Source organism: Artibeus jamaicensis, unplaced genomic scaffold (genome assembly GCF_021234435.1).
Source record: "Artibeus jamaicensis isolate MK-2021 breed Jamaican fruit bat unplaced genomic scaffold, CSHL_Jam_final contig_332, whole genome shotgun sequence".
NCBI lineage: Eukaryota > Metazoa > Chordata > Mammalia > Chiroptera > Phyllostomidae > Artibeus > Artibeus jamaicensis.
This window is the reverse complement of record NW_026521788.1, coordinates 22,279,989-22,306,346: the sequence shown is the minus strand read 5'-3', so window position 1 is coordinate 22,306,346 and position 26,358 is coordinate 22,279,989. Positions and strand designations below refer to the sequence as shown.

Genomic DNA, 26,358 nt, shown 5'->3' with positions numbered 1-26,358 from the left:
ATCCAGCCAGAACAGAATAAATAAGAATTCAAAATAGTAAAGAGAGACTTAGGAGTCTCTGGGACAACCTGAAACATTCTGATATCCAAATTATAGGGTGCCAGAAAGAGAAGAACAAGAGCAAGAAATTGAGAACTTATTTGAACAAATAATGAAGGAAAACCTCCCCAATCTGGCAAAGGAAATAGACTTCCAGGCAGCCCAGGAAGCTTAGAAAGTCCCAAAGAAGTTAGGCCCAAAGAGGAACACTCTAAGGCACATCACAATTACATTGCCCAAGGCTAAAGACAGGAGAGAGTCTTAAAAGCAACAAGCGGAAAGGAGAGAGTTACCTACAAGGAGTGCCCATAAGGCTGCCAGCTGATTTCTCAAAAGAAACCTTGCAGGCAAGAAGGAGCTGGAAAGAAGTATTCCAAGTCATGAAAGGCAAGGACCTACATCCAAGGTCATTCTATCCAGAAAAGCTTTCATTCAGAATGGAAGGGCAGATAAAGTACTTCCCAGATAAGGTCAAGTACAGGAGTTCATCATCACCAAGCGCTTATTATATGAAATGTTAAAGGGACTTATCTAAGAAAAAGAAGATAAAAAATATGAGCAGTAAAATAACAACAAACTAACAACTATCAATAAATGAACCTAAAAGAAAAGAAAAACTTAAGCAAACAGCTAGAACAGGAACAGAATCAGAGAAATGGGCATCACCCTGAACATCACAGAGGGAGTTCAGTGGGGAGGGGGAAGGGAGGACTAGGGAGGAAAAGGTACAGAGAAGAAGAAGCATAATTAGTAGGCATAAAATAGATGGGGAAAGATAAAAGAATGGTATAGAAAACAGAGGACTCAAAGAACTTATATGCACAACCCGTGGACATGAACTAAGGCCGGGGGAATGCTGGAGGACTCGGAGGTGCAGGGCAGAGAGGGGATAAAGGGAAAAAATTGGGAAAACTGTAATGGCATAATCAATAAAATATACTTAAAAATAATAGTAGAATTCACTTGGAAATAAAAGTAGGAAATGAAAGAAGGAAGGAAGGAAATAAGAGAGAACTTGGAAAAACAAAGAAATCAATGCAAGAGAATAAAGAACACAGACATAGACTAAGATGCCTGTGCACTGAGGAAAAGCACCACCCAACTCATGTACAGAGAGAAACAGCTTTCTAATGAAAAGTTCTTGAGGGCTAGGGGTGCCTGGCTATAGGCGTGAAGTAATGCAGACACTCAAAGTCCACATCTATCAGCTCAGTTTCATTGGCCTCCACGCGTTGGTTTCATTCTGATTGGTCTTCTCATGGCTGTGTGACATTTATAACCATCGCAGCCTCTCCCTTTAAGTGCAACAAGAGTAGTTAAGACTTCCGGTCACTCGGGCAAGGGCTCAGGGGAAGCCCTGTTGGCTTAATCGGCCAGCTGAGTCGAGTGTTCTCCCCGTTCTTCCTGATGATGGAAAGTCAGATACAGTTACTGGAAGATGAATGGATGCCAGGGGCAACAACAACCACGCGTCTGCTCTGTGGATCCACGTATACGTGGGGATCTAATGTATGATGAAGGCTGTAGTTCAAGGAGTTCAATCAGTAATGTGGGGCTGCCCTGGCTGGTGTGGCTCAGTGGACTGAGCCCCAGCCTATGAACCAAAGTGTCGCTGGTTTGATTCCCAGGCAGGGTACATGTCTGGGTTGCGGGCCAGGCCCCCAGTAGGGGCATGTGAGAAGCAACCACACATTGATGTTTCCCTCCCTCCCTCCCTCCTTTCCCCTCTCTAAAAGTAAATAAATAAAATCTTTAAAAAATAATGTGGGGCCAACTAGATACCCATTTGGAAAAAATTATATTCTTTACTGCATGTCATTCACAAAATTATGTTCCCAGGTGAATTAAAGCACTAAACATAAGAGACAACACGCTACACGTACTCAAAGAAAACACAGGAGATAGTGATGGAAGCCTTGGGTAGGGAAGGTCTGCTTACGCAAGACATAAGTGACAAGATGCATAAATTTGACCACATCATAATTTATAACTTCTCTATGACAAAGTACACTCTAAAAAAAAAGTTACAAGACAAACTGGGAGAAAGAATTGGATGTACATCTACCAATATCTATAAATGAAACAAATCATATTAAAAATGTATGCCTGTTAATTTAAAATGTCAACCCGATAGAAAAATAAGCAAATACATAAGAGAAAACCCAACTGGCCAATAAAAATATGAAAAGATGTTCTATCTCATTAGTAATTTGGAAAGTCACACTAAGATAGAAATACAAGATGATTTTTTTTTCTGTATCAGGTTGGCAAAAATTAGAAAGACTGGTGACCCCAAATGTTGGGGTGAGAATGGGGAGATGGGGATTTTCATAAACTGCTGGTGTTTCATTCCGCCCAGAATGTGGCCTCATCTAGTTCAAAGAAAGAACGAAGATTACTCTCGGACATTGTAGACACTGTCACAGAGGGTGTGTCAACGAGCGAGGTGGGCGGATGGTAGGAAAGAATAAGCTAAGAGGAAGAGCAGAACGAACCTTAAAAGGCCCGCGTCACAGATCACCTCCCGGGGTGACTCAGGAAACAAGCGTTTCTTGTGGGTGTTGGGGGAAACCTCTTGAAAGAACACAGGGTCTGAGCAACGTCGAGTCCGAGAACCACAAGACCTTGAGGGAGGGTTTTCAGAGTCATCATGCCTTCCCCACACCGCCGCCCCGGTCCGCCCAGCTAGGGCGCTCCTCCGGAAGGGCCGCCATTGCTCTCCCCCACCACGGGAAACGTCACGGAGCATCCTGGCACCCAGCGCTGCCTCCAAGGCCCCCTGCACTGAGCAACAACGTGGAATCGGACATCGCTGGGCCTCCGTAGCCCCACCTGTAAATGAGGATCATAATACTTACCTTGTGGTATTGCTGGAATTTTGAATGGGATGATGACTCTAAATATATTGTCTGACGAAGTAAGCACTCTAATAAAGAACATAATGAAATAAGCAAAAGCTATTGATTTGCAGCAGAGGGCGCAGGGGACTGGAGAGGACAGGTTCTGAGGGACCACGTGTGTCCGATGCTCTCTCGAAGCTAACAATTATGCAACCTATGGGAGAAACCAAGTGTTACAGGCTGGACAAGTCAAAAGACAAACACCCCAAAGAAAAAGGGCAAAAGACACAGACGATCTATAAGAGAAAAATTAAAATGGCCAATAAACATGGAAAAGAGTTCAGCCTCCCTATTAACTTAAAAGAAATATAAAATGTAAAAAGTATGAGACTCTACCGAAACCACAAAACTCGCAAGACCTTTTTCAGAAATGTAAGAAGCAGGGCTGGCAGGAGCTGAAACAGCAACGTGTCAGCAACTGCTGTTTGAGACGGCAAAACAGGACATTTCAGGAGGACAGACAAAGGGCATCTCCAAAACCTTTCCAAGACACCCCCTTATTTAGGAAATAATCAGGTCTGCACTGACATACTTGGATTTGGGGGTACCAACCCAACTCACCACAACCCCCTCGGTCCTCTCTTCCCCACCCTTCCACCCACAGGGAAGGTTGAGCAACAATTTTCTGCCCCTCTGGTCACAGCCCACAGGATCAGCGGCCTTGAACTTGAGGTGGAGGACAGGGCAAGAGGGAGAAAGACAACTGTGTGGACAGAACTATAACATACGAAGTTGCAAACCAGGGTGGTCGTTTTCCCCAAGCAGTGACAGAGAAGGTTGACCTTGAAAGGACAGAAAGGACACAGCCCCTGCCCAGAGAGGCCAAAGCAAGAGTGAAGGCGTGTGGCTCAGGTGCTCAGCGCAGCAGACAGCAAGAGGAAATTAGATGTGGCGGAGATTTGCTTGGGGAACTTTCTGTGAAGGCAGACAGGTCCTTCGACCCATGATGCAGGTCTGATACCCGTGAAAGGAAGAAAGAGTCGGCAGCTCTTGGGAACTCCGGGCAGACCGACAGGAGCTGCTGCAGGGAGGAGCGCAGGGATGGGCAGAAACTGCTGAGCTTGGTCCTGCCTGGGAAGCAAGGACTGAGGGCAGACAGGGCTGGAGGGGAGCGCGGCCTTGCTTACGTTAGATCCGAAGGTCAACCACTCTTCGTGGAAGGCTCCCCTAGGATGGGAGTGGGCAGGGTGGGTGGGAAGCAGAGCGGTGCCCACTCACTGATGCTGCAGAGGGCTTCCAGGCCAGTTCCCAGTTCTGGTGGTCCCCAGGCCCTACTGCAACCCCACCAGGTCTGTCCTAAGAGCTCCTCTCACTGAACAAGCCCTTTCCTTCCTTAAGGTGGCTGGGCTGTGTTCAGTGATATGCAGCCCAAGCTCCAGCCATTACCTACACCAAGATTTGTGTTTGACGATGTAGTTTGAGGTCTCCCTTATAAATGTTCACATTACAAATAGTCCTCATGTAAGACTGCATATCTTGACAGCGGTTCAGGTCACACAGGTATATGCATTTGTTAAGATCTGTGCATTTGGGGGCATGTAGGTAGTAAGTGGGCGGCCAGTCCTGAGCAAGGGCTTGGAAAGAGACCTTGAAAAGTTGGTTGAAACTAGTTATGTGCTTGCTGGGTGCCAGGTGCTGTTTCAATTTGACACATATTCACTCGTGTGTCAGAGGCTTCAGATGCCATTGACTAGAGGAGGCACTGAAACACAGGCCAGTCCTGTCCGCGGCAGGCCGGTGCCTTCCACAGGCTGGAGCAGGCCCGGGGAGCCTGGGGGGCACATCTGCAAACACGGCACCTACTCGGTGTACCTCTGCGCACAGCCCCTCCTCCCAGGCAGAGAAGTGAGAACCAGCACACACACGGTCACCCTGTACACACGCCTGTATCTCATGCTCAGGAACCACACGGAGCCTCCCAGGAAATAAGGCTTCCTGCTTGAGCTAGGAAATGACCCCAGGAGGCCTCCCCTCCCAGCCTGGAGAGATGCCAACCATACTTCAGTGGGGGCCCTGCGTTCCATCCCGTCCACCTGCAACTGACCTCAGAACTACCTCCCATAGGGCCTTGCTTCCCAAATCCTGGAAGAGTTTGAGAAGCCAGGTTCAGTGTTGTCTCTGTCTCACTCTTCCCACTGCTTCTTTACATACTGGTCTCTCAACATAAGCATGTTCAAGCATGGAGGGCCCAAAGAGGATGAGCTGAGCCTGGGGAGGGGGGCGGAAATGAAGGCTGCGGTCCACCCTCCTTCACGGCCCCTGAAATTCCACTTTGTTTCACTTCCCTAGATATAGCAGTCTTTCACACTTTAGTGCAAATTAGCCTGGTATAATGCTTTCTTCAAAGAGGGGTTTAGCGGGACAGCCCTTAGCATTCTGAGTGAAATGGTAAGGCACAACTAGAAAAGTGAAAGAAGAGGGATGTCTGGTAAACCCTGCCTTTTCTGAGAGTAGGGAGCACTAAAGGTAGATACTCTCGATTCACCCTGCCCACTGATGGAGCAGGGACCCCAGCTTGCATTGGTTCTATAACGCTTGCTCCACACTAAAGACAAACTAGCAGCCCAGCGCACTTCACATTTAGCTGTTTTTAATGCTCAAAAGCTCTGTACAAAAAAATCACAAATGAATCCTCACAACACCCCTGTGAGGTAGGTAGGAAGTATTATTCTCCCATTTTGCAGATGGGGATACTGAGGCAGAGCAGTGACCGGCCAGTGATCCCAGCACAGGAAAGTCAGGGCCAACCACAAGGACGCAAAGACCCCCTCCCAGTTCAGCCCTGATCTCTGACCCCTCACCCAGACCCTGTCTGCAAAGAAAGTAAAAATTTTTAATACATGCAAAATAATTAAAAAATACATCTGGAAAGATAGTGAACAGACATACAGTAGTTCTGCAAAAAGATATCAGCCAAGATGGTCAAATATTTTCCAATACTAGGTAGATATGAACAACTTCAGCCTCTTGTCCCCTTTTCAAATGTCATGACTAGGGACACAACCACTGTTCTTCTCCATAAGTTCAGGGGCTGAACCAAAGAGGCCCCCTGGCCCCAACAAGCCAGGCCAGGTGGACGGCCTCCCCACCATTCAGCCCCTGGTGTTCAGCAGATCCCGGCCCCCAGAGCAAGAGCAGCAAGGCTCTACCCAACACCGCCTGCCCCTCCTGCCTCTTCTGAGAGGCTTTCCCACCGCACAGACACAGCAGATCCTGGAGGTCTGGAGGTCAGCGTGCTGGCCCCTTCCGCTCCTACTGGGGGCAGCTCAGTGGGCCTCGGTGAGAATGGACTGGTATCTGGGTGACCCCCAGGCTGCCACTGGCCTACTCTCACACACCCCACCACTCACTCAGGTGCGGCATCCCTGAGAGCTTCTGCTGCAGCAGGTGGGGGCAAAGGGCCATCTTGGGCTGCGGGGACGGGGCGGAGGGATGGAGGGACCCGAGGCTGCGTGCCTTTGCTTCCTCAGCACCTCCCACCCGGGCTCCCAGGCAAATGGAGCTGGCTTCTTTCACAGGGTTCATCCACCTTCCAGACGCTCTTTCTTCCTCTGAGAAGGGCTCCCTGATGTTTCCAGCTCCTTGGGAAACTTCACAAGCTCCTTGGGAAACTCTGGGGTCCTGCCAGCCCCATGGGAGGGAAGAGGGGAAAGAAAGGAGAGGCAGAGGCCTCTGCTGGACCCACCAAGCCATGTGGCTGTGCTTCTGGGAGTCTCCAGGTTGGAGACGGGGCACAAGAGGCAAGAACACTAGGTAAAGCTGCCTTTAAAGGAACAAAGCCACCCAGGGTGCTGTCCACCCCCAGGGAGCAGAGGCCCCCAGTGCAGTGCTCAGGCAGCTAAAGGGGAGAAGCCGAGAGGGAGAGCAGGGAATGAATGCGAGAGAAGGAACCCAGCACTGGCGCGCTGCTCCGCCCTGGGGCTGTCGGTCCTCCGAGAGGGGAGAAGGAGGAGGGTGGCTGTGGAGTGGCAAGCAGCTTTGTTCAGCAACCTGAGGAGCGAACTCCTCGGAGGGCCGGTGCCAGCCCGTCTGCAGGACATACCCACCAGGCTCTCCTGAAGGCTGCTCTCACGCCTGTCACTTGCAAGGTATGACTATGTGCTTACTGTCCTATAAAAAGCTTTTTCAAAACAAGGGTCCCAACCCAGCCTCTCTGGGAAGCTGGGGAACTGTTAAGTCAGGGCCACTTCAGTGAAGAGCACCTCAGACACCCCAAGCCTTCGTGTGGCTCTGCTGGAGGGGATGGGGCTAGGGACACAGTCTACGGGAAGTCCCCAGCAGCGACAGGTGCAAGGCTGTGGTTCTGCTCCTGCCACCGGCAGCGCAGCCTTGAGAAGGGCTGGTCCTCCATGCTCTCGAGCTCGGGGAAGCCCAGCTGATTGAGGATCTCATAGACTCCAGCCTTCGACGCCACCTGGAAAGGACAGAGATGGGGCTGCATCCCGAGGACGGTGCCATTCGGGGTCACCCCGCCCCACGCCACGCCTTCCTTCCCTTGCTGGGCTCAGAAGTGCACAGCTGAGCCTGGGGCCCAGGGCCGCCTCCTACCAGCTCAGCGAACAGTTTGCGTTTTGACCACTACGAACTGCTCTGAGCATAATTTCCTCAAAACAGGGACAACAGCCTCTACCTGGCGGATGGTCGTGCAGGGCTGCGTCAGCCCCAGAAGCACTCCGCAGGTGAGAGCCCTGCCGAAGACCCGCTGGCTCTGAGCCCGTGTGGCCCAGTCCCCCACAGGGACAGCTATGAGCACAGACTCTGGGCCTGACAGCCAGGCCACGGGGAGGGAGGGAGGGCAGGGGGTGGTGGTGGTGGCATGAACTTGGGAGCCAGCAGGTGCCCCTGGCTGTGCGTTCTGGCTGTGAGCCTCCGTGCAGGCAGGCTACCTGGGCTGCCCTGGACACCCTCCACGCAGCTCTGTTGCCCATGGCCCGGGCCCTGACACCAGGCCCAAGCCGTCCGGCAAGCAGCCCCCTTCCCACCCCGCCATCCTGGGGGTGCGGAAGGGCAGGGCCCACCAGAACAAAGGCCCCCAAGCAGCCCTCACTCCTTCTTGCCACTCACACCCAGGAGCCTAGCCGGGGGCTGTAACCCCACACTCCTAAGTGGGCCCCACTCCCCTCCTCCCTTGACCCCCACACTCACCACCCAGGTTCGGCCGGTGAGAGGTTCAGCTCCTTCCCAGCCCTCAGTCACCCTGATTCCACTCTCCAAGCAAAACCCGAGTGGAAGTGTCCTAGGTCCCCCACCCCACCTCCACCCAGGGGCCCCCAGGAAGCTGAGCCACAGCCTCCTCAAGAGCAGGGCCCCAACTTGGCCTTGGTGTGACCCACCCCCGTCAGGCGTCCTAACTCAACACTCACCCACCCCAAGGCCTCGCACAAAGCTTTTCCTTCAGCAAGACAGCCCGGCAGCCACTGTCCCTGGCACGGTGCACCGCGGTGGCCGCCCTGCCTCCGTCCTCACAGCTCTGGCCCCACCCGCACCCCTGCCTAGGCCCCTGTCCTCCCTCACCCACTCTCTGGGGCCCCAGCTTCCTGCCCTCCCACCTGCCTGCCCCACGGGAGCTAATGCAGCTTGACCCACATTAGAATCACCAGCACAGGTGGCACAGTCAGGAGGGGCCAGCATCCTGGCGGAGGGGTAATTACAGGACACTTTGCCAGGGACAGAAGGAGGCCACCTGCTGACCTAGAGGGAACGAAGCGCCAGCTCTGCCGCTCGAACCGGCTGAGACAGAGGCAGAACCGGGAGGAGGGTGGTGTCCCTGGCCGACGTCGCGGGCTCTGCCCACCAGCTGGCTCTAATGCTGGTCGTGAGCAAGGTACTTGACCTCTCCGCGCTGGTCCCCTCCTCCTCTGGAGAACGGGAGTGTCCAGCCTCCGTGCAGGCAGAGCTGCCTAGCGCAGTGTCCAGCAGGGGGAGCCCTGTGTCGCACGGACGCCACCACAGCCCTCCGAGGTGGTGCGGACGGTATCGACATTGCGTCCATTCTAACACTGCGGGCAGCGGGACAGTTACCTAACTCGTATGAGGTCGTACGGAAGGTGGAGGGGGACTGGGCCACCATGCCGTCTCGCCCCTCGCATAGCAGGCGAGGGCTGAACACACGGCGGGACGTGAAGAGGCCAGCGATGTTGGCCCCGGGGACACACAGAGCGGGGGCCCAGCCTGACACACCGCCCTGTCCTGTTCCCCACGTGCCTCGTCTCCGTCCTCCTCATTCATTCGTTCGTTCACTCACTCATTCGCTCACCGAGCTTCTGCTGCCTGCCAGGCGCAGACGCTGTGCTGGGGACCCGAAGCCAACAGGACAAAATCCCAGCCAGACAGAAGAGTGACAGGTGGGCCTGCTTCCCGCCCAGCGGGGCCCATCCAGGCAGCCTGGGCCCCCCGCCTCTCACCTCCCGCATCCAGGTGCTGAAAGGCCTCTGCCAGGCGCCCGCCTTCTCCAGGTGCAGGTAAGCGTTGAAGAGCACCAGGTACACGTAGCGCTCCAGGTACTGCAGGCTCCGCAGCCGCAGCCTCCGGGCCTCCTGCTCCGCCTTGGCGGCCTTCACCTGCAGGATGGCGCAGGGCGGGCATCAGCACAGGGGTTCATCCCCACCCAACACACATGGACACATCGCACACATACATCGCACACGAACCACGCATACTCACACCCCACACACTTACAACATACACCCCACACATAGCTATCACGCCCACTCACACCGTACACACTCAGACACACGCTCACCCCCTCACACTCATCCTCGACTGCCCTCAGCACCGGGGTGGGGGGGGGGACGGGAGGAAGGGACTCAGACGGCAAGGCCAAGGGCGTCCAAAGTCCACTTCCTACCGGGACGCATGGACACGCCGCCTGGCCTCCCTCAATCCCTACTTCCTCTTTGGGAAAGGCGACCCCGCCCTGTTCTGAGGGGTGAGCAGACGAGGGCAGGCTGCCCTGGGAGAGCCCCGTTCAGGCACCCTCCGTCCTGCCTGAGGCGTGGGCAGGCCCTCCCAGAGGCAGGCCCCGGGGGCCCGAGACCGATGCCCAGCTCTGACCACTAGGAAGGACCCTTTCCGCCAGCTCCTGTCAGCCCCGAGTGGGGACATCTCCTCTCCAACCCCCAGCCCTCTCCAGACTGGAGGGAAGACTCTTGGCTCCTCTCTCCCCCCGAGCCCTTAGGCCTCCCTCAGGGAGGGGCGGGTGGGTGTGAGTTCTCTGATCAGTGGCCTGGGAAGGGGCCAGGCCAGCAGTCAGCACGGCTCCGCACTCGGGGATCTGCCTGGGTGACGCAGTGTGGACCCTGCCCTCACCCAGCCTGGGCTCCGAGGCCTCCAGCCGCTCACAAGAGCGAGTTCATCCCGGCCTGGGAAGAGGGAGAGACTGACTCAGCCTCAGTCCCACAAACCAGGAGCCACCGTGGGCCTGCTCTGGGGGCCTGTGGCCCCCCACCTCCCACTTCTGCCTCCAGTAATTCAGCCCCCGGGGCCTCTGCCGTCTTTGCTCCCAGGCTGTGTGAGTGGACAGTGATTACACGCCCAGCTCACCCCACCATCCATAAGGAGCTCTGCAGCCGTGGGGATGGGGCAAGGGTGGAAAGTGAACAAGGAGACAGGAGCCAGGTTCTGGGCCTGCTTCTGCCGTTTACACTCTCAGCCCCCACGGCCATTTCTGGAGGTGGGGCCGCTCAGGACAGTGAGGTGTGAGGAAGCACCTGGGAACCAGGAAGAGCTGCACAGGTCCATTCATTTGGGGGACAGGACGGAGGGCTGGGACACACGCACAGGCCCTGCCCACAGAGATGCTGGGTGGGGGCGGGGAGGTGGGGGCAGTTGAAGACAGACAGGAAGCACCCAGAGGGGTCAGACCCTGAGATCGATTCGAAGAAGGCAAGTAGCTGGACTGGGGAGGGCACCGGAGAGGAGGCGATGTTTACGGTGGGTTAGGAGGAGGGGCCGAAAAGTGCCCTGAGAAGGGCAGAAAAGGGGCTAAAGAGAGAGGTGCGTCCGGGCAGACAGAGGGGGAGGAGCGTAGGGCAGCAGTGCAGGGTGACGACGAGGCGGCGCCCAGAGGCCCGGCCAGGGCCAGGCCCCTCAGACCAAGGGGCCAGGGACGGCTCCTGGTGGATCGGCCCTGGGGAATGGCCGCCTGGTTGCTGCTGGGGGTGTGGAGTGGGGTCAGGAAGACCGCCCATGGGTTTTAACGATCAACCAATTTTTGTTCAGAATTAGGCAGTGGACCAAGAAACAAGGTTTTCCCTAAATACAAACTGTGGCCAGTGCCATGCAGCTCTGGTAGCTTGACGAGGGGTTCGCCACCCTGCACCGCGAGGGGATCCGCCATCCATGCCTAATGCTGCTCCCTCGCTCCAGCCACAGGCCCAGAGCCCGTCCAGGACTCTTTTCTTAGAAAGAAGGAAGGAAATCAGCAGTGTCCTTCCAGACAAAAGCCTCAAAAGCCAACTGCTTCCGATGGGCCTGCTCAGAAGAAACGTCCAGAGGGCGTGCAAAGCCCGCAGCTCTGGGCCTGGTGCCCGGCACAGCCGCGCCAGCCCTGCACTCTCTCGGGGCCCCACCCCCGCCCCCGGACACCAGCAGGGATGGGCCTGAGCCACACTGAGGGTGGAGAGGCCAAGAGGTGCCTTCTGAGCCCTACTGGCAAGGTAGGGTGGAATTATCTCTAAATGCAGACCACTGGGTGAGGGTGACGCCTGCCACTCCCCAGAAGGTTCTGAGGGCACATCCTGCCCCACCCAAGTCTGTGACTGAGGAATGACCCATCTTCCTATCCAGGCCCTTGTTTCCTTAACATTACCCGTCACGGCGCAGTCTGGGGAGGAGGACGGGCAGCCACCTCCTGCTGACAAAAATAGCGCAGCTGTTTTTAAATGGCCTGGCAGGCCAGGCAGTCATTAGCTGCGGTGCCGTGGGCAAGGCCTTCTGTCCTCCGGGACTGAGCCCTAAAATAGAAAGGGCACGAAAAAGGTGGCCAGGGCGCTGGGCACTTCAGGCCTCTCAAGCCTGCAGTCGGCCCGGCACCAACTCTGCCCGGGTGCCGGCAGGGGCTCTGCTGACGCTCTGCTTCCTGCTGGTACGGAGGAGGGGCCGGCAAGCCTCTGCAGGCGTGACCAGGGCCCGCCGCACACCGAGTGCTGGGGGAGCATGTTCCACCCAGATCTGACGCTTAGACTCTACTCCCTGGGCAATAACTCCATGCAGGAGGAGCAACACCCCGCGGCGCAGGTGAGAACCTGCAAGGTTAGGTAACCACCCAGGGGCACAGAGCTCCAAGCCGGGACACAAACTCCAATGGCCAAGCTCTCCGATCACCCTCTCCCTTCTTCACAGTCGAGCTCAGCCACTCCCTGCCTTCCCATCACCGTGGCACTCTTACCCCCCCCCCCTCCTGCGGCCTGGAATGCCCTCCCACCTCCCACGCTGATCCAGGCCCAGGACAAGCCCCTCTCCTGACGCCGGTGGTGTGAGCTCCGGCCCCACAGAGCTTGCTTCTTGGCTTCCTCTGCTCCCCAAGGCACGACCAGCCTCTACCACGTGAACCAGGGGACAAGCACCAGATCATAAACCGGCCCATCTCTCTGTCCCCCCCGCCGCCCTGAGAGCTGGGCAGGGCCCGCACACAGCAAGTGCCCGGTTGGTTGCCAAGCACTGACCGCAGGGCGCCTCCCACCCGTCTCATGCTTCCACTGTCACCTAGAATCCAGGTCCCAGACAGGACACTGGGGACTCCCACCTGTGCACCTGGGACTCCAGACCTGGACGTGCAACGGCCCACGCAGCGCTTCTCAGAGGCACCGGCTGTGTCCCAGACGGACCTGCCGAGCTCTCCCCACAGCGGCCCACCCACGGTTGGCCCATCCCAGTAGCAGTTCTGTCCTTCCCGAGGCTCGGGTCCAAACCTGGCACCCCTCCTTGACTTCGCCCTCCCTCAGCCCTGCACCCAACCAGTCAGGGAATGTGGTCCACTCTACTCCAAACGCTCCCGGAAGCCGCCCACCTCGCACAGCCCTGGTTCGGGCCACCTCACCGCCGTGATGGTGCCCGACTAGCCCCCACTCCCACTGCCTACCATCAACACTGCACCATGGCGGCTCTGCTAGAACATCCAGTCAGCCCCTCTGCTCGACGCCCTGCACCGGCCCCCAGCAGCCCTCCGTGTGGAAGCCGAAGTCCCTGTGACCCCACACAAGGCCCTGTTCAGTCTGTCCTTCCTGCCCCGTCACCTCTGACCTCCTGTCCTGTCCGTCCCTGCTCCTCAAACAAACCACACAGCTCCAACCTCAGGGCCTTTGCACTGACCACATTCTCTGCCTGGATTTCAGCACGGCTGCCTCCCTCCCCTCCTTCAGGTTTGTTTGCAAATACTGCCTTCTCATCGAGCCCCACCCTGCCCCAGACCCTGTGTAAAACACCCCACCAGTTTGCTTGTATATTGTTTCCTGTGCGTCTGCCTGCCTCACTGGACTGCGGGTTCCGGGCGCCGTCACGTCCTGTCACGAGGCCTCTCTGGCCCCCACACAGCGCCTGGCGTTCAGGAGGTGCTTGATAAATGTTTGTCAGGTCCATAAATGACCACTGCCGGCAGTTTCACTCAGCCCTGCCTCAGACTGCCTGGGACGACCCAGAGCCACCCGTTTGTGTCCCAGAAAGGGAGACTGCAGTGACAGAGGGGAGCTGGCCTGCCGGGTCGAGTGCAGAGGCGGGAGCAGCACAGGCTCCAGGAAACAGCCCCAGAGGAGAAACGAGGAGAGGCTCAGGGCCTGTGTTAACCAAGCCAGGCAGCACCCCACTCCTGGAGAGTCCGGCCGCCCTCGCCCCAGCCCCCTGAACAGAACAGCATGGCCCGGTGACCACTGCAGCCCTCAAAGATGTCTCTAAGGGAGGGATCCCAGCTCAGACCCCATCCTTCTTCTCAAGGTTCAAGGCCACCCCTCTCCTGGGCAGACGCTGGCCCCCCAGCAGTCAGCAACAGCTGCTTCCCGGGGCTGTCCCCTCAGGCTTGTGCGGCCATGGGGCCTGGAGTACGATAAAGCCCTCAGCCCATTGGCAGGCAACTAGATTTTCAAAGATGTCATGTTTTGTTCAGCGCTTTCAAAGTGCAAAGGGGCAAAACCTGGGACAGTACACTTCTCTGCACGCCGTTCATTCAACAAATGTTCTGCACGCACCCCAGGCCAGGCTCTGGGATTCAGCACCTATAAGACGCGGTCACAGCCCTCAGGAGCCCGCCGTCCCTGCACACAGCCCAGTGAGTCAGCCTGGTGTCCCAGCCCCCCTACCACTCCCCAACCCTGCACCCTACATACCCAGGATGGTGCTCGCCACCATCCTTCAAGGCAGATGGGGCAGCGGCAGTGACCCCGGGCAGCAGATGGAAAAGCAGAGGCCCAGACAGACCAGCGCGACTGGCCGGAGGCTGCAGGGGGAGCTGCTGGCAAAGCCGGGCCAGCACTGGGGTTTCCCGTCCCTGACCCAGGGCTCTCTCAGTTGCTGGAAAAGAGCACCCTCTCTTGGAAGACCGATAATGTGGACAAAGAACCAAAGGATATAAAGGAGGTCAGGGTCAGGGTTCCTATCCATCCTTCCACCCACCCACCCAGGCAGACCCGTGTGGTGCCCACCCTGCCTGCACCAGGTGAGGCCGGGAGGCGGGGATCTGAGAAGAACCCTTGCATGGCAGGACCTAGACGAGTAGCAGAAAGCGGCACCTCTGGTGACCCCACAATGCTGACAGTGACGGCAACGAGTACAGAGGCTGGGCCAGTCAGTCGGGGGTGTGCTGGGGGGAGGCTCAGGCTGAGACTGAAGCCCTTCCCAAGCCTCTGAGAATCCTCAGCCCAACGCCCCTCAGGAACCAATGTAAAGCCTACAGTGTGTGCGGGGGGCCTGCTGTTGAAACACCGGGAAAGCCCCTGAGTGGAGGGTCCCGGCTTGGCCACACAGTGAGAAGGGAGGAGAAGCTAAAGAGGCCTCAGCTCCTGAGAACGAGCGCCCTCTCACACACACATGCACACGCGCACACACACACATGTGCCCCAGCTCCATCCTGGGAGCCCCTGACCGACCCACTGGTTCTATTTCCAGCCGGGTGTGAAAGAGCCTTGGGAAGCAGCCCCTTCCTTTTGTCACACTGCATGTGACAGCTCGCGGCATTCCAGAGCTGCCCTAACTGCACGGCCGGCGCCCCGAGACACGTCACCGGCTGGGATGAGGTCTCCGGGGAGCACTGTGGTTGACAGAGGGAGCCTGCACCTGGGGCGCCGGGCCAGGGCTGTCTCGCGGCCTGTTTGTCTTAAGATAATCGCCTTAGTCCCTGGGAACTGAGCTGGATCTAACTTCTTGGCAGCCCTGCATGGACCCAGGGCAGCGCACGCGGCAGGCCCTTCTGTGCGGCCTGGGAGTGCACGGGGCCACCGGGGACTGTCTGGCCAAAAACGGAGCTTCCCCTGACGAGGCCCTGCCCGTTCCGTTACAGGGGCCTTGACACAGACCGGGCCGCACCTGGGCGTCGTCAGGGGCCCCAGAGGCTGCACGGCCAGCGAGACAGCGCAGTGGTCTCGGCCCACTTGCTTCCAGGGAAGAAGGCAGAGCGGCTCCAGACTCAACACCACCGAGGGCCGCTCGGACCTGATGTGGCCTGTGGGCCCTTCCCGGTCCCGATCCAAACGCAGGAAGACCGTGCGACCAGTGAGAACTCGCAGATGCTGACGGACGCTGGCAGCGGGTCGAGGGCGGCGTGGTCAGGGGAGCGGCTCTGGGCTGGGAGTGAGAATCTTTGCTCCTGACACCTCCTCCGCCATCAGCTCACACGGGACCTGGGAAACCTGATCTCCCACTCCTCTGTCAAGGGAGGGGTCGTGTGCGCTCTAAACCCTTTAGCACTAAAATCTCTGGGTCTCTGGGGGGTTTTGAAGCTCAGAGAAAGGCCTTGGGACACCATGGCCCTCCAATGACCTTAGGAGCACCCCCGTGTGTTGGGCACCCATGAGCGCCCGCCCAGCCCTGCGCTTCCCGTTGTCCCTCGTGTCCTTCCCACACGAACCCTGCCAGGAAGGCAGCATTAGTCCAGCCCGGCCGGTGGGGACCCAGCGGTCAGAGGAGGTGGAGGCAACCCTGTAGGAACCCAGCTCCCTCCGACGCCCACACCCATGTTCCTTCTGCCCGTCAGCCTGGAACAATCTAAATGGTTTCCCTCCCATCTACACAGGGACTGATGCTGGGCCCTGTCAACCGTAATCAAGTCACTTACACGGCACACACACCCTCACATGCACATACACGCCAAGCTGCCAGATGCCCCTTCTAATCTGGACGCAGCCGGGACAGCTGAGCTTCCCTGACCTCAGGCAGGACATGGGCTCTGGGTCCAGCCAGGCAGCGGGGACATTCCACCTTCCTGATTAAAGGAGATGGCGGCCGAGCACCAACGGTTGTGATTCCCGAACCCAGGTCCACAGCCAGTGTCCGGGTCCACGGGAATCTCAAGACGCAATCTTTTCGAGGACTGTCCTCTAGTCGGAGCTCACACCTACTCTACTTTTCTGGGACTGAAATATCTCTTCTTTTATGAAACGCCAACCACATTAGATAGTAGGTGGATTTTTAAAGTTTTTGCTTCTTTTTTGCCTTCCTTCCTTTCTTTAAAATGAACACATTTAACAACATTACACATTGCAACCCTAGAACAGTCCTTCCCTTTTGGAAACCAGTCTGTGAAATCCCCTGGGATTCAGGTCTCTTTCAGTTCTTCGCTGTGTAATAGCACCTCCAGGGGCCCATGATTGGATGACCTCTAAGATTAGCACCCTTATAGGGAGAGATACCAGAGACCGCCCCTGTCCCCCCTGCCCACCCACCCTCACACTCGAGGACAGGCCATGGGAGGGCACAGTGAGAAGGCAGCTGTCTGCAAGCCACAGTGAGCCCTTGCTAGACACTGAATCAGTCAGAACCTTGATCCTGGACTCTTCAGCCTCCAGAAATGTGGGAAAGCAAATTTCTGTTGTTGAAGCCACGCAGTCTAAGCCCAAAATGACTAATATACTTGTGATAACCTCTCATCCTCCCCATGCTTCTGTCTCCCCATCTGTAAAAGCAAGAGGGTACCATTGAGAGGCCAATATCACCCTAATACCAACTGAAGACATTATTTAAGAAAAACACCACAGAAAAATATCTCATATGAGTCTGATGCAAAAAATCTTCAACAACCAAATGTAGAAATATATAAAGATCACCTGCCATCACCAAGTAGGCTTTAGTCCAGGAATGCTAGGTTAGTTTCAAATCCCAAAGTCAATTACCACAATAAACTATACCAACAAAACAAAGGGCAAGAACCAGTCATCTCAACAGACATAGGAAAAGCATTTAAAAATATTTAACATCTAATTATGAAAACAACTACTCAAACTAGGAATGGACGGGAACTTCCCCCGCCACGGCGGACACCCGAAGGCTCCCCCGAAGGTCAGGCATGGGAGGGAGACATCTGATCTTCCCGCTGCTACTCAGCACTGCAGTGAGAGATCTTGCCACAGCACTTAGACAAAAAAATTAAATAAAAGGCACCCAGACTGGAGAGGAAGTAATAAAACTGTCTCTGTTTGTAGGTGACATGATTGTGTATATAGAAAAGTCTAAGGAATTCGCTAAAACAAACAAGTTTTAGGACTAACAAACAAGTTTAGCAAGGTCGCAAGATAGAAGGTCAGTACACAAACAGCGGATGTATTTCTTTACCATAACCACAAACATGCTAAAAGGTGAAATGAGAAAGTCGATTCTATTTCTAGTAGTATATGTGTAGTAAAATGGGAATAAAGTTAACAAAAGAAGCACAAAACTTACACTCTGGGAACGGTAATATCAAACATCCCGTAAGAAATTAAAAAAGACCTACATAAATGGAAAACACCTCATGTTCCAGAATCAGAAAGGTGAGGGTTGCTAGGATGGCAGTTCTCCCCAAACTGACTGACATGTTCGAGGCACCCCTGATCAAAATCTGAGCTGGCCGCCCTGCCCAGACTGACCAGGGCAGCATCTGACCAGGAGCCTGCTAGAGGTCCATCCCTCCAGGATCAAAGTCTCGAGGGCAGGGCCCAGCGACAGGCATTTTAATGAGCTTCCAGGAGTCCCTGATGCTGACTCAGGTAGGGGCCCTGCTTAGAGGATATGGTGTTCTCAACCTTGACTGCACGTTGGCATCGCCGAGGGAATTTCTTTTTAAAGATCCATGCTCTGGCCCCGCAGCAGACCAAGTAAATCAGACTCTAGGGATGGAGCTCAGGCACGAGTATTTTTAAAGCTCCCAGGTGAACTGATTATGCAGCCAGGATGAGAAGGACTGCATTAGAAGGGTTCTCAGGTCCCTCTGTTTTTCAGCCTCCTGTGAGTTTGGCCCAAATTCAGCTCACTGGGGCCACCTGGTGGTCACACTGAGAAATAACTACATTTTGCTTTGGCACCACCACCCTGCGGAAGCCACTACCACCACCATTGGCTCTTCACTGGCTCCGGTTCCTCCTTCCTCATTACAACACCCCACCACCCCAAAGACAGCAAGGGCATCCACTGCTGAACACAGCCCTGACCACACCACCCTTCCCTCCACAAGGCCAACAGAGTTAGAGACAATGTACACATCCAACCTCATCTGTGACAGGGTCCGACACAACTGTGTTGGGAGGCACCAGCACCTTCACTGCCTCTAAACTTACTCTGCACCCTTGAAGTGCCTTCCCCAGCTCTCATTATATTGGGATTGTTAAAGGTCAACTCTGTGAAATGGCTCCTCTCTCTCCTTAGTGCTTCTGCTCCACCCTCTGGGGGCAGCAGAGCTCAGAGAGAGGAGGGCCTAGCAGCTGTGGGGGTGGGGGTGGGGGGGCACCTAGAATGCCTAAAGGTACTTAGTAACTAACAGGGCCCTGGCTGGTATAACTCAGTGGATTGAGCACGGGCCTGTAAAGCAAAGGGTCTCTGGTTCGATTCCCAGTCAGAGCACATGCCTGGGTTGCAGGCCAGGTCCCCATTAGGGGACACATGAGAGGCAACCACTCATTGATGTTTCTCTCCCACTCTTTCTCCTTCCCTTCCCCTCTCTCTAAAAATAAATAAATAAAATATTTTTTATAAAAGAACTAGCAGGGCTGGAAAGGAGATGGGGCGGGTGTCTGACAGAGTGTGGCCAGTGCAGCTCGGGGGACCTCGGACGCCCTGAAGCAGGGCTGAAGATCCCTTTCAACCACCGCAGCGTCCAGCTGCAGAGGGAACTGGAAGCTTCAGTTCTCCGCCCTCTCAGTCTCCTCTGAAAGCCAGAGGAGCTGGGGCTCTTAGCTCATGGCTGCCACCTGGTGGCAGCCTGCCATACCTCAGCAATGACCCAAAAGAAATAGAAGTACAACCTAGCTGGGGCCTTGGGGAAAAGTTAGTCTATCTTCCAAAGTTCAGCAAAGTCCATTTTCCGAAACTCCTTAACCACCATTCCCACCCCACATTTGGCAGCTCTTCCAACTGACCTCTGATCTTGAGCAGAGCCTGACCCCAGGCACCCTGCCTCCAGCCAAGCAACCCCAGTCACAGTCTGGGCCATGACCCCTGGGCAAAGGTTGGCCTGGATCAGCCATTTCACCAAGGTGTGCGGGGTGCAAGCTGAGCAGGGCCACTGGCAGACGCCGTCCTCGGAACTGCTGGGCAGCAGCAGACAACACAGGGTGGCCGCACCATGGGGACACCCACTCACTTCAGGCACAGTCTTCGTGAAATTCGCAACCCCCCACAGCTGCCCCATCCCGCTCCAGGGTCCGCCTCTGCCCCGGCCGCCCTCCACGTCTCCTGGGCCAGCGAAGAACAGAATCCGGCAGGTCAGCACGCCCCCACACACAGCCCAGAGGCCACAAGGCCCAATGCCCAGCGCTGCCCGGCAGGTTACATGACTGGGCCGGAGGCCATGTGTGACAAAGTGCTGGGGGCCGGGGCCGACAGGGGGACACAGTTTTTCTACATAGGCCTAAAATCTGAGTTTTCCAATGAAATCTGGACTTTTATAGGAATCTCCAATACCGGAGCAGTATCGGCCATTAACTGCTATCCTGCCGGCTACCAAACAGCCCTCTCCAGGACTGTGGAGGGCCCGTCCACCACTGACTCCCGCCAGGCCCCCAGTCCTCATGCCAGGAGCCGGAGGGCTGGCGCCTGGCAGCCCAGGGAACCAGGACACCCTGGACGGGCCCCGGGGCCACGACGGCTGCGGGGACCTCTGAGCTGCGCCCCTACACGCTCCCCACCGGATGCTCCGGAGTCAGGCTGCGGGCATTGGGTCCGGGCACGATTCCCTTCAGGGGTCGCCTCCACTTCCAGAAGGTGAAGGAGTGACCGAGAGCCCAGGAGGTCCCAAGGGAGCCCTGGCCACCCCGCACCCACAGCGGCCACACCCTGGGCTGCGCACTCGGCTAAGGGGGGGCTCACCTGGCGGTAGGTGCAGATGATGATTTCCCGCAGGTGGTAGTGCATGGGCGTCATGGTCTCACTGACCGTGTCCAGCGCCGCGTCCACCTCCTTCTTCACACGGTGCCCGTCGGGCAGCAGCTGCACCACCTTCATCACCACCTGGGGCCAGAGGAGGGGGCTGAGCAGAGAGAAAACCAAAGTGGGCAGGTGGGGCCTCCCGCCCCGACCACAGGCTCTCCCCGCGCCAGGGGCCACCCTGGCCTCGAGGCCCAGGCCCTGACCACGGAGCCCCGCCTGCCCCCAGTTCTCAGCGGGACTGGGGACAAGGGGGTTCCTGGTGTCTCTGAGGCCAGGGCTCCCAAGGCGCTTGCTGCTCTAAGCAGTAGAGCCCTTGCTTCAAACAAAACCATATCCAGACTCTAACTCACAAAAGGGGCTTTACCTTGTGACGTGCCGGTGGGTGGGGCGGGGCACAGGATGAGCCTACACTGGGGCCCAGCTGGCTCTGCTTTCGCCCCACCGCAGCCACCAGGCCCTGCGGGGACACCTGGCTATGGGGAACGCTGCGTGGACACCCCTCATCTGATGTAACCCCCCCCGTTACTCGTAGGAAGGCCGATCTGTAGGGCACGCTCTTCCCCCAGTCGTCCCTCCCAGCCACTCCCCTGTGGATCCCCCCCCATAAATCTGTCAGCCGGTACTGTCCATCCCCCACCCCCTCTCATCCCTCGGTGGCAGCCCCGCCTCCTCCCTGAGCCAAAAAGGGCTTATGAGACCAGAAATGGGAGCCTGTCCCACCTGTGGACTCCTCAGCTTCAATCTGTCCATGGCTTCCTCCCTCTCGGCATAAAACGAGATTCCCCAGGCCCGCAAGGCCCCTGGCCTGCCTGCCTCCCACCTCACCTGTCCCAGCGCCAGCCTCTCAAAAAGGACAGGCCCAGGGCTGGCAGGTCCAGGGGTGCAGTTACCGCCAGGACTGGGAGGGGAGGACCCACTGCCTGGGAGGACTCTGCTCGCCTGGCCCGGCTGCAGGGAGAGGCTGCCATCCAGCCCCTACCTGGTCCCGGGCTGCGGGTCGTCAACACACGGTTGAGGAGTGCACAGCACGGACAGGCCCTCCGGGGCGCAGGTCGGGAGTGGGTCCCACACGGAGCTCCCCCGGCAGAAACTCTGCATGGACTCCTAGCCTCGCTCCCCATGAATTCTCCACCTCCTTGGCTGTCACCACCACCAGACAGAAAGCCAAGGTCATCCTGGGTGCTTCTTTGCCTCCTGAAGAGAACTAGTTTCTCCTGCTTGTCTCAAAGCCCCTCCTCAGTCAGGCCATGCTCCTCCCTCCTCTCCACTGCCTCCTCCACGCAACCGGCCCCTCAGGATGGGTCTGATCATGACTTCTCTGCCTCTCTGCTAGCCTCAAGGGCAAGGTCAAACACATAATGGGGCCCTCCAGCGTCCTCACAATCAAGGTTCCCCCCACTTCAGCCCCAGTTCCTTTCGTTCTTGCTAATCACAGCCTTATACAGCTCCTGGCCCTTCTAGACTCCCTCTTTTGCACATTTGATCTCCTACCCACACTAATCCTCTCACCCAGCAAACTCGATCAACTTTCTAAAACACACTCTAATGTAACCTCCTCCATGAAGTCCTCCTGGGCTCCCCCTGCTGCACCCTCAGCCCTCAGAACCAGTGTTTATCCCAGCCCTCTTCACATTCTATTAGAATCACCCCACCGGACTGCGGACAAACTAATTGCAAAGGAAACTGGTCTAGACAGGAGACTGTCTTGGGATGGGTGAGGACGGGGTAGAAGGGCATCTCAAGGTCAAATGATGTAATTTTGGAACACAGGCCGTGAGGTCCACTACATGGCTTGTACCCCGGCCCCATCCTCTCTCATCTGGCTCTAGGGTGACAAGCCTAGCTCCCTGAGCCTCGGTTTTCTCAGCTGTCAACTGGGAGTAGCCAGGGCACCTACCGTAATTCTTGGGGGCTGTGGAGGGTGAAGAAGCGAGTGCCCACAGAGCCCCTAGCAAACTGCCCGGGGTGAGCAAAGAGACTTAAGTATTACGTCTGAGGGATGTATGAAGACTAAGGATTCGACTTGAAAATAAGCCCTGCCCGTATGGTCAAATGCTTTTTCTTATCCTCACCCAAGGATATATTTATTAATTTTAGAGAGATAGAAAGGCGGGGAGAGAGAGAAACATCGATGTGAGAGAGAAGCATCCACTGACTGGCTGCTTCTTATGGGCCCCCCGACCGGGGATCCAACCCGCAACTTTTTGGTGTGTGGACGACACTCCAGCCAGCTGAGCCACCTGGCCAGGGCTGGGCAAACGATTTCTGACAAGGATGCAAGACCACTCAAGGGGAAAGGACATTCATTTCAATAAACAGTGCTGAGAAAACTGGATGTCACATGCAAAAGAATGAACTTGAACCCTTACTTTCACCATATACAAAAATTAACTCAAAATGGCTCAAAGACCTAAGTGTAAGAGCTAAAACTATAAATTCTTAGCTAAAACTATAAATTCTTAGAAGAAAACACAGAGGAAAACCTTCACGACACTGCATTTGACAATAACTTCTCAGATATGACACATAAGGATAGGCAAAAAAAAAGTGGACAAATTGAACATTAAAATTTAAAGCTTTTGCAAAAAAAAAGAACACCATCAACAGTGTAGAAAGGCAACCAGCGCTCATCTGCCAGGGCCCCAGAGCCAAGCTGCCCCGGGCCTTGCTCTGCCCATCCATGAAATGGGAGCAGAGAGGCACCAGTGTGATGAGGTGGGGGAGGCGACGGCATTAAGAGCGCTGAACACCACCCCAAGCCCTGCCAGCAACACTCACCCTGTCCCCTCCCCCAGGGACCCTACGGGACATGCTCACCTCAAACTCCCCCTTGGTGAACTTGGCGTCAGGCACACTCACGAGTTCCTCCTCGACCACGTCGGGGAAGCCCTGAGGGAGGACAGGAGCTGGGACGAGGGAACTCCTACCCCACCTGCACCTCTGCCTCATGCCAGGAGCCCCTTCCCCGGGGTCTGCCGGGCACCACCTCCACCCCCACACCCTCCTGGCAGAGCCAGTGTCCCTCGGGACCAAGTGCCCCCAACCAGGGCAGGCCGCCCCCCACACGAGGGGCCTCCCTCCCTTACTTGGATGTGCCAGAAGACGAGCACAGCCACCACCATGGCGGTTGTGGTCCGGCCCTGGCCGCTGAGGCAGCTGAACACGAAGCCGGTACCCGGGTCCTTGGCCAGGGCCGTCCGCAGGACCTCCAGCAGCCGGTCGAAATCCTGAGCGGGGAGACAAGTCCGTCCCGAGGTGGTTCATCCCCCAAAGGGAGTGCTCACCCCATGCCCGGCTCTGTCAGGCTCACAGTCTGCACACACACACTCGACTCGCTGCAGTGCACAAGAGACCAGGCACGTGAAACCAGCCCCTGGTACTGCACAATCTCCGCCCCAGGACAGGGCCGGACACTTGAACTGATACACGCACGGCCCTGGGGGTCCTGGCGCCCACCGTCTGCCAGGCAGGACATGCACGTGTGCACACACTCCGATGTGCTGTGCCCCCAGGCCTTGCACGGACCCTCTGCTCTACTGCCCACCTAAGGTGGACCCAACTGAAGCCTTGGCCTAAGGGCAGAGTCTAGACTCAACGGCTCACTGCAGTGCATGGCCACCAGGGGGCAACAAACCACAGACAGTCAGAGCTCAGAGCACAGAGCACAGGGTGACGGGAATTCCAAGCCCATCACCATCTGTCGTAGGGAGCCTGTCACAGGCCCTGCGTGCACTGCACCGACCTTCACAAACGCCATACCAAATGACTGCTGTGTCACACGGGCACACAGACCCTCACACGACACACTCCAGGCACACACCACAGATGCATGCGCTCCAACACCCTGTGCCACACGCAGCATCCCACACACCTTCCCCCAAGCCCCGCACACTCCTCACGGCACAGCTTTCTGAAAGACACCGTGCACACCTGTGCCCGACAAAGACGAGATATCCAACACAGATGCCACTAAAGTGCACGCCCCATATGAACACTCCCGACAGCACCCACGCCACTGCAGACAGTCCCCAACAGACACACACACCAGAGAGCAGGAACACACCCCGACACACCTACAACATGTAATGGACATGCGTGCACACACGCAGGCAAATACCGAGCTTGAAAGGGACGCAAATAAACCCGCCTGGGCCAAACATAAAACCTCACGGACCGAGGGCCTCCCAGCCCTCAGCAGAGCCGTGCCCACAGCCAAGGCCCAGGCCGGACGGGAGGCTGCTCTCCCTCCCCAGAGGCTTTGCCTCCCTGGCCCCTCACCTCCTCTCGGGGCGCACAGAAGTCTGGCACGGGGATGCGGTGGTAGGTGAGGCCGGGGCAGGCCCCGCAGTGCTGGCTGAAGACCTCCCGCGTGGTGAGGCACGTCTGGAACCTGTGGGGCCGTGGGCCCTCTGCGCCGGGGGGAGGCACACTCAGGTGGGCCTTCAGCTGGGTCTCCAGGTCCTAGGGGAAGGTGGGCGGAGGGCACACCGGCCACTGAAGCAGCCCTCGAAGACCAGAGCCCGCCACGGCCAGGACCAGCCCTGGCTCCCGGACCCATGCCTGCCCCTTCCTGAGCCTCACAGGTCATAAACTAGACCCAGCGCCGGGCAGGGGGCCGTGGCAGGTGTCCCGAGTCATCCACCCCTCACACTGCTCCTCCTGGGGGCCTCAGTTTACCCATCTGTACACCAGGAGCACAGGACCTCCTAAAGACCCCCCAGGCCAAGTCCCCAGGCCCTCGAGGGTGTGCAGGGGTGTGCAGAAGGCAGAGAGCCTCACCTCCAGTCGGTCAGCGGTCACGGGAGGCGCAGGACCCCGCAGGCTGTGGGTGCGCCCGTCACACTCCAGCACAGCCTCCTCCCTCAGGTTGACCCAAACGACCTGCTGCAGCTTCCTCTTGGCGTCAGTCAGGTAGGCCAGGACGCTCCCCAGGGCCTGGCGGGACAGCAGGAGGTCAGCAGAGCACTCAACCCTCCCTTCCCTCTGCCCCTCAAGGGGGCCCCTGACTGCTGGGGTGGTCACCTTGGCACTCGGCTGGGCCGTGCCATAGATGGGCATCCGGGACACCCGCCGGAAGTTGGCCACGTCCATCTCTCTGATGGTGCTGAGTGCGTCCAGGGAAATGAGATCGTCCGCGCCCTATGGGGAGAGCAGCAGCCCCTGAGAGGTCAGGACCAGCCCCAGAGGGCAGCGAAAGGGCAACCGGCAGGTTGCACTCAGATCTCCATCACAGCCCCGGTGAGGGGACGGCCAATGGTGCCCACTCTCAGGTAAGAAAGCTGAGGCTCCAAGATGAGAAGCCAGCAGCAAAGACTCCAGAACCAGGCTCCTGACTCCCTGCCCAGAGCACTTCGCTGTGAGACTTGGGAGAGGGGACTAGACCAGTGGTCAAAGCTGCACCCGCTTCTTCGCCCTGAAAGTGACCCCATTATTGCTCACAAGAAGATTCCACCAGCCCACAGGCTGTCTCCCCTCTGCCCCTGTGAGGCACTGCCTAAGTGACCCCACAGGAGTTAAGGGCCGGCCCCCACACGTCGGGCTCCCCAGACAGCCAGCCACACTCACCAGGCAGCCCTTGGCGATGAGGTCCGCGGGGGCCGTGGGCCCCACTGAGCCCAGGGTCACAGGCAGGCGGTACAGCTCAGGGTGGGTACAGAGCCAGCGGCTGAAACTGAGGGCAAAGGCCAGCGGGTACTGCAGCCCGAGGCAGAGAGAGACGGGAGCTCAGGGGCGCAGGACCACCCTGCTCTCTCCCTGCCTGCCTCGGGTGGGGGAGCCCCAGGAGGCATCCATGATGGCCCAGGGCGGGGATGAGAGGGTGGGGAGCAAGGATGAGGATGTCCAAAGCAAGATCTTTCAGGGTCCCGACATCCTAGCT

General features: G+C 57.2%; 1 protein-coding gene across 5 annotated transcripts in view; it reads right to left on the bottom strand.

Annotated features, from left to right (window-relative positions):
• Window positions 1-5,518: 5,518 nt before the first annotated feature.
• PALD1 (phosphatase domain containing paladin 1) overlaps window positions 5,519-26,358 on the bottom strand; it is an 84,384-nt gene continuing 63,544 nt past the window's right edge. For all 5 annotated transcript variants that reach the window (XM_037130638.2, XM_037130639.2, XM_037130637.2 and 2 more), the window contains exons 12-20: window positions 26,046-26,174; window positions 25,503-25,619; window positions 25,260-25,415; window positions 24,759-24,941; window positions 23,567-23,707; window positions 23,298-23,369; window positions 20,421-20,561; window positions 9,344-9,499; window positions 5,519-7,353 (exon numbers count right to left, since the gene is read on the bottom strand). In XM_037130638.2, the coding sequence (XP_036986533.2) occupies window positions 7,201-7,353; window positions 9,344-9,499; window positions 20,421-20,561; window positions 23,298-23,369; window positions 23,567-23,707; window positions 24,759-24,941; window positions 25,260-25,415; window positions 25,503-25,619; window positions 26,046-26,174 (1,248 nt within the window). In that variant the 3' untranslated portion in view covers window positions 5,519-7,200. The remainder of the gene's footprint in view (window positions 7,354-9,343; window positions 9,500-20,420; window positions 20,562-23,297; window positions 23,370-23,566; window positions 23,708-24,758; window positions 24,942-25,259; window positions 25,416-25,502; window positions 25,620-26,045; window positions 26,175-26,358) is intronic.